A 7,491-nucleotide genomic window follows, 5' to 3' on the forward strand; every position below is an offset into this window, starting at 1 on the left:
AAGAGAATCATGAAAGGTGGGACAACAATCATACGCAAATGGAGTCATTTCATTTATTCCAGAAGTAGCGGTTACATCAGACGCAACTGACCCAACTGGGGTCGACTCGAACATTTCAAAAGGAAAAGCAGAAACAGAAGCACCATTATTATATGGTGGGATTACAGGAATGGACTGAGTAAGGATTGGACAACCTATGAATTCTAAGGACTCAGGTCCAGGCACAACAGACTCCACAGTATTCAGAGGGTGGTAAACAAAGTCACCCAAGCAGCTCCAGTTGGGGAGGACGCCTATTGCAGGGTGAATCATTAGGTGTGGGGTAGGAACGTCATCTCCTCCGTCTTCAATGACCATAGCCACTTCATTGAACAAATCTGTTAGATCCAGGTTGTTCGCCTCTTCCACTTGCAACTGGTTCATCTGCATTTGGATGTCGTGTTCCACCTCGACCCAATCAACCTCAACATCAAAAAAGATCTTGAAACCTGAATCTTTGCACTTGGTGACCCCATCATACCATGGCTCAGGAAACCCACAGTATGGATAGTCCTCACCCTTCCTAATAAATTGTCCATTCAGGGTTTTAAAATAGGGAGCCATCTTGAAGTCTTCAATTTCTTTGTGTTTTTGATCTGGTATTTCTGCCACTGTGCTGGCTGCCTTTCCCTTGCCATTGCCTGCCATGAGATTTCTACCCTCAGACTGACTTTGCTCAGGTATGATTGTTGACTTCTTAAATCCTTCACCCTTCTGCTGCTGGTGGTTGCTTCGACCACAGTCTTGGCCCCTATGACCACTTGAATAGGCTTTTTCTTGTTCATACTTCTTCACTATCTTTTTCTCATCCCGAGTTTGAAAATCCTGCTTAGTTGGAATATATCCGAGACCAAGACGTTGATTATTTGGGGAAATAGCTGGTACAACTATGATGCCCTGTTGATACTTTCCGAGACCCATCCCGGGAAAATAGCCCATCTGTAGGTTCATTCGCGGTACGACAGGATTGGTAATATTGAACTCTGGGAGGAAAAATAGTTCTCTTGGTGGAAATGGTCCGTTTATGGCACTCGCATTACTTAAATGAAAACCCCCAAGACAAACATCACCAACCACCTTACCATCAACTGTAATGGTAGCCAAAGTGTTCACTAGTTCAGGATCAGCCTCAACCGTTACTACCTTCCCGTTGGATATGAATTTCACCTTCTGATGGAGGCTTGAAGCGACTGCCCCAGCCTTATGCAACCATGGACGACCCAACAATGTATTGAACGAGGTGAGTATATCAATGACCTGAAAGTCAACTTCAAAATTGGTTGATCCAATGGTGATAATGGTGGTAAATACACCCAATACGTCCCTCCTTATATTGTCATAGGCCCTAACGCTTTGGTTTGATGGCTTTAGCTGTGGTTGGTCGAATCCCAAACGCTTGAAAGTACGGAGTGGGATTACATTCAGAGCGGACCCATTGTCTATCAGAACCTGAGGGACCCTACTCTTATTGCAGTCCACAGTGATGTGTAATGCCTTAGTGTGATTAGGCCCCCCTGAAGGGAGATCCGCATCCGCGAACATCAAGGAATTCACTGCATACACTGCCCCTACAAGATTTGCCAATTCGGTAGTGTTAGTTTCCATAGGAACCTGAATTGTTGCTAAAGCTTTCAACACTGCGTTTCGGTGAGGAGGGGATGCCATCAGTAGCCCCCAGATGGAGATCTGAGCTTGAGTCTTCTTTAGCTGCTTCATGACTGGATTTTCTGGTTCTGCCTGGTTGATTGCCTGTTTGGATCCTTCGCTGCCCCGATTTCTCAACAATTAACTCAAGAGGGCTTGTACTTCTTCCCACTCCGTGTCTCCGCAACCACTTCCTCAGACTGGGGAGTAGTGATAGGGATGTATAACTCTAAATCATTATCTAGTTGTTCCCTTGTCGCCTCTGAGCTCTTCCTTGGGATGTAGATCTCGAACTCTTCCTTCACCGCCACCGGTTTGGGACCATGCCCTGGTATATGGACTTCCATATCATACTGCTCTAAGTCATCAACTTCAATTATCTGAGGCTCCAAAATAGGAAATCCCTGGGTATCAGCCGCAATTACATTGATGCTTGCGGAGTCAGAGACTTCAGATAGGTCAGCTGCATTGTGTGGTTCAACTGCATTGATAGGGCTCCGAAGAGGGTACACATTAAAGGCATCATCAGGAATCTTAAAGTCAGGAGGGAGAACTTCCAGAGTGCCGCATCCTCCCAAATCACGATCTCCATACTTCAAAAAATGCATGATTTCTCGCCTTACAATCTTCCTTTCTTTTTCATCTTTTGTCTCGACATTACGCTCCTAAATGTAAAACTCCCATTCTTCTATATCTTCAGGATCAGAATCGGATTCAGTGGTAGACTCTGAGCTGGTTGGACCTGGGATTGGGGCAGATTCTGAAATGTTCAACTCATCTGTATCTACCCATATGTATTCTCCCGGAGGGGTAGACGGCGTGTAGTATGGGGGCCCAGAGTTAAATGACCAAGTGTCATCTTCATTGAATTCTGCTTCTGAGTCACTTGACTTTCCATTGTCATCTGCTGGCATTGGCTGGATTAATGAGGTTGGATCTGTCTCCATACATTCTCCTTGCAACATGTTGATAGAGTCATGTGATGGAAGAGGATTGGTTTTCACATTTGGCTGCTTTGGTCGGAGTTCAAACACCTTAGAATCCAACCTATCTTGAATAGCATGCCGGAGGTTGTAACAGTTGTTGGTAGCATGCCCCTTCTAATTATGATAGTGACAATACAGTTCAGGATCATACCATTTTTGGAGGAGGATTTGGGATTGGTTGGGGTCCAGATTTCTCAATTAAGCCAGCTCTGAGGAGCTTTTCAAACACGACTTCCAATGGCATGCCCAGATCCGTAAACTTTCTCTTCGACGGTCGAGGAGCTGGAGGAGGGGCCGGGTGGACTGCTTGTTCCAACTGGTATGGTACTGTGGATAGTGTTGGCTCGGGAAGAGGAAGTGGAGGAAGAGCAGCTACCATCATTGTGTTCACCTCCTTGTTTCTCGGCCGGGGAGGTCTCCTACTACTGCTTGCTTCATAGGAACCTGTCTGGTATCTGCCATCCTGTGGGAGATTCTCCTCATGAATTGGATCTTCAACCTGTTTGCCAGCGACAATCAAGCTATCAATAGTGGTGATGCCTTGTCCAAATATGTATGTGCGGTATGGATGCCGCAACCCCTTCATAAGCATGCTGACCTGCTCTCGCTGACTGGGTCGGTCCCACATCTGAGCTGCTTTGTCACGAAACCTTTTCAGGTAGCTAGTGAACCCCTCGTCAGGCAATTGCTTTGTTGTCTCTAATTCTCGCCTGGTCAATTCTACCTCAGTGTTGTAGGAGTATTGACGGGAGAAAGCCTTCATCATGTCTTCCCAAGTCCGAATCACAGATGGATCTAAGGCCATTAGCCAACGGTGAGCAGCACCAGTTAGTGAAAATTGGAAAGCTTGCCCCAACTGTTCATCTGTGAAACCACGAGACTTCAACTGGCCGATGAAAGACCTCAAGTGGGTACGAGGATCTCCTCTACCATCAAACTTCTCGGTCTTCCACTTAAATCTGTCAGGGAGTGTTGCATGGGGGAAGAAGCATAATCCTTCAGTATCGATGATTTGATCCTCAACTCCTTTCAGGTTTCTGATTGTATGCTCAAGTCGATAGAACTTATCTTCCCAAGTCTTATCCTGTTGACTCTGCTGTGTTTGCCGAGCAGGAGTGGAATCGATCACGACTTGGTCCTCACCATCAGCTGCTAGGGTTGGTGGTGTAGGCTGATGCAGGAAGAATCCTGGAGGATAAGGAGGATCCGATTGTACAGGAGTATTTGGTGTACGGTTGGGATTCCCTTGTGTCCTCATAGTTGTCATCATGTTCACCATCATCTGTTCCATTTTGGCCATTAATCTATTTTCCATTGCTTCCCATCCAGACGGGGGATCACCATGCTCACTCATTCTGCCTGAACTGATGGAACTTCTTGAGCTCTTTGATGTGACACTTGACGGAGGCAAAGAAGGAATTTTGACAAGTCTGCTTGTAGTGGGATCTCTGACCCAAGGCTCTCTCTGACAAGAAACTCTTTGACGAGAAATGATGTGAGGCGGGGGAGATTACAGTGTCTGACTTTGTATGACCCCCTTGATAAGAGGAGAAAAGGAAGTGTGAGAATAATGGAGGTGATGATCTCTCTTCTAAAAACGGTCATAGACATTCGGCATACAATGGGGGACTCAAACACACAAAAATTAGCTCAAAAGAGAGTACCACCAACTCAAGAGCACATTAAGGAAAGGCATACCCAAATTGGGGGAATCCTCTTTTGACAAAACAAATAAGATGGTCCAAACAAGAATTTCATGCAGCCAACACTACCTTGAGACAGTTACCAAAGACCATATGGACCATATGGTGGATAAATTCGGGTCTTCCCTTACTGCCAGGATAAAAATGTAAAACCTTTACCAGGTTGAGATCTACGCCACATTGGATTGATTATCGAGGAGTAGGCATCACCCTATAGTTCCAATCTTGTGGTGTGGATGTAAAAACCAACACTGATGTAAACACTTGCGCCCTAATGTTAAAGTCAAATCCTTATTCATCTGTCAATAGATGGGAGACTGAAACTAGTAGGATTGGCTATAAAGGAATTCCGGAATGGAGCGCAGACAAAGTATAGTTAATTGTGGCGCTCCTACGCATTGGGTCTATGTTCAATACATGATGCATGCATAGGGTAGGCTATAGGACAGAAAAGGTCACCCTTGACAGAACCGATATACCTATCGCTCGTATGTACGAAGCAAGTCGAGGGTACGTGGTTCCTTTGATATACCAAAGGTACGATATCAAGGGTTGTGGCTTCGCCGCGGATTACCCATGACTACACATGGGTTCCAACGACTAACCACGAGGTTGAGTGATTCCATGCAGTGAGTGTGTGCACGAATGTGATGCAAGAAGTGGCTATCATCCGACCTCAGAGTACTTAGTATGATGTGCCCCACCTCCCCAGGGGTAGAGGCACAACAGGGAATACCCTCGTCGTTTGATTTCACTTCGAGCACGATGCATGATGCAGTTAGTACAATCACAATATATACAAACAATTATGTATAACACAATAAGTATACAACAAAGAGTGGTCAATCAGAAGTCTGACAGTCCCCAGCGGAGTTGCCACTGTAGGTGCAGCGGACGGAGGGTCGCGGGCATGCACCCGAGGGGAAAGAAAGAAAATGGAAAATGGGAGTTGCCACCTAGATTTAGGGTCTAGGACCCATGAATGGTGCCCCTCCTTTGCAGAAGGGGCGCTAAATTAACTCCAATGACTCAATGGATGGTCTGCCCCAGATCTCTAGGTAAGTGTCAACTTACGGGCTGGGAAGGTGTTAGGCACCCAGCAACCGCCCGGCCGACGGCCGGTCTTCCTAGACCAAACTCTGTTGTGTACTGTTGTGTTATACATATTATGCACCTAATTAAACTAATTTTTTTTTTTGAAGATTTTTTTATTAACTTGATTGAAATTTATGAACCTAATTAGGCTAATTAAGATTAATGTTTTAATCCTAATTACTACTACTAAGTTTGGTGATTATGTACATTATGCATCCTAATTAAGCTAATTAATGGATTTTACCTAAATTAGAAAGCCTAACTCTATGGTCTAAAACATGGTTGAGTGTAAAAAGGAAAACCAAGTCTAATTATATCATGGAGAAGGAAAATTATATTGATAAGCAAAACAGCTTATAGGCCAAAATAGCCAAAATTACGAAAATGCCACTAAAGGGCCAAAATATGTACAAAGGCATGAAATCATATTTAAATGCTGTAAATAAGCAGAACAAGTTTAAATAACATTAACATCATGCATTTGGATCATCAAGAGCACATGAAATGGCAAGAAAATGTGGGGTGGTAAAAATTACCAAAATGCCCCTATTATGGCAAACATGTAGAAAATGCATGATAATTCATGAAAATGCTGACTTATGCTTAAAACATGTTTATTAAATGTTAAAACATGCGGCAAAAGTAACAGGAGCCTTCCTAGGGTCCTAAGCAAGGTTTGGTCACAAAATGACCAAAATGCCCCTAAGGGCAAAATGGCAAAGTGTCAAAAGAGACTTAGAATCATTGTAGGCATCGAAAGTGATCTTAAACATCCTAAAATGACTGAACACACCAAATGATATTTCCAGAATGATAGCCTAGGCCCACGTTTGGTAAATTACCAAAATGCCCCTAGAGGGCGCAAATGACTTTGTATGCATATCTATCAAGCATGATGGTCACGTATGCATATGAAAACATCATAAACCATTCTAAAACAGCATGTCATGCATAAAAACATTTTTTTCTATTTTTCCAGAATTTTTCATTATAATTAGAAAAATGACATTTATACCCCTAAATGAGGTGGGAAATGTATAAAAACTATCAAACATGCATGTCAGTGGATAATGATTCCATAAAATCAAGCATGATGAAATATGCATTCCATAATTTTTTTGTGAGTTTTTATGCATTTATATTATTTTTAATATTTTCTGAAATGCTAAAAAAGAAGGGAAAACAAAGAAAAATACAAAATCCCCATCACAGATCCGAATTGGATCAAACCAGAGCCCATTCCCACTAATCAAAACATGATATTTAACATGGTCATAACACTTTTGTCCAAATACCCACCCACATGTTCAGATTTTACATAATCTGAAATCCTTTACAGAGGCAAAAATGTCACCAAAAAAAAATGATTTGGAGCTTGAGAAAATTAATGAATGTCAAACATGGTGACAAGAATCATCCCTGAAAAGTTCATATTTTTATCACTCTTGAATTATTTTTAACATTTTTATAACTGAAAAACAACCTTTGTTGTAAAGAAAATCAAAACAAATACTTAGAAATAAGTACAAAATATGGAAAAATACCCTTGAAGCGTGGAAGTGCCTGGGCTCAGCTTGAGTAACCTTGTTTTGACCGTAAGTATCGCCGGAAACCTCCAAAAGCCGTTCCAAGTGTGGTTGCTCCGAATGGCAAGAGTGGTGAAGAAGGGGTATTTACGGAATTTTATATCCGTAATGGAGCATAACCTATGGATAATAAAACCATGTATGGAAAGAGAGGATCAAGGACTACGTGAAGGTAATTTTTCACTAATTTTCCTCTGTCTCTAGACCCTCCAAATGGCCTCCTATTTATAGGAGAAAATCTGTTCGAGGAAAGGTCTCAAAGACCCTTGGGGCCTTAATGGCTGGGGATAAGGTGAGTGATGGGCTGGCTTGCGTGTGGCCAGGCTTGCTGAGCAGCCTGGGCTTGCGTGTGCCTAGGCTTGCTGTGCAGCTTGGGCATGCGTGTGCCTAGGCCTGCTGGGCAAGTGGGCATGGGTGATGGTCCTTGTGTGGCTCAGC

At 43.3% G+C, this 7,491-nt stretch overlaps 1 protein-coding gene across 1 annotated transcript; it reads right to left on the reverse strand.

Annotated features, from left to right (window-relative positions):
• Positions 1-2,348: 2,348 nt before the first annotated feature.
• LOC122654011 lies at positions 2,349-4,023 on the reverse strand. The gene is made up of 2 exons (XM_043847987.1): positions 2,821-4,023; positions 2,349-2,783 (listed from the first exon to the last, which is right to left on the reverse strand). Exons 1-2 carry the CDS (start codon positions 4,021-4,023, stop codon positions 2,349-2,351), a joined length of 1,638 nt encoding a protein of 545 aa, XP_043703922.1.
• Positions 4,024-7,491: the final 3,468 nt, after the last annotated feature.

The sequence above is a fragment of the Telopea speciosissima genome, chromosome 1 (genome assembly GCF_018873765.1).
Source record: "Telopea speciosissima isolate NSW1024214 ecotype Mountain lineage chromosome 1, Tspe_v1, whole genome shotgun sequence".
NCBI classification, from domain to species: domain Eukaryota; kingdom Viridiplantae; phylum Streptophyta; class Magnoliopsida; order Proteales; family Proteaceae; genus Telopea; species Telopea speciosissima.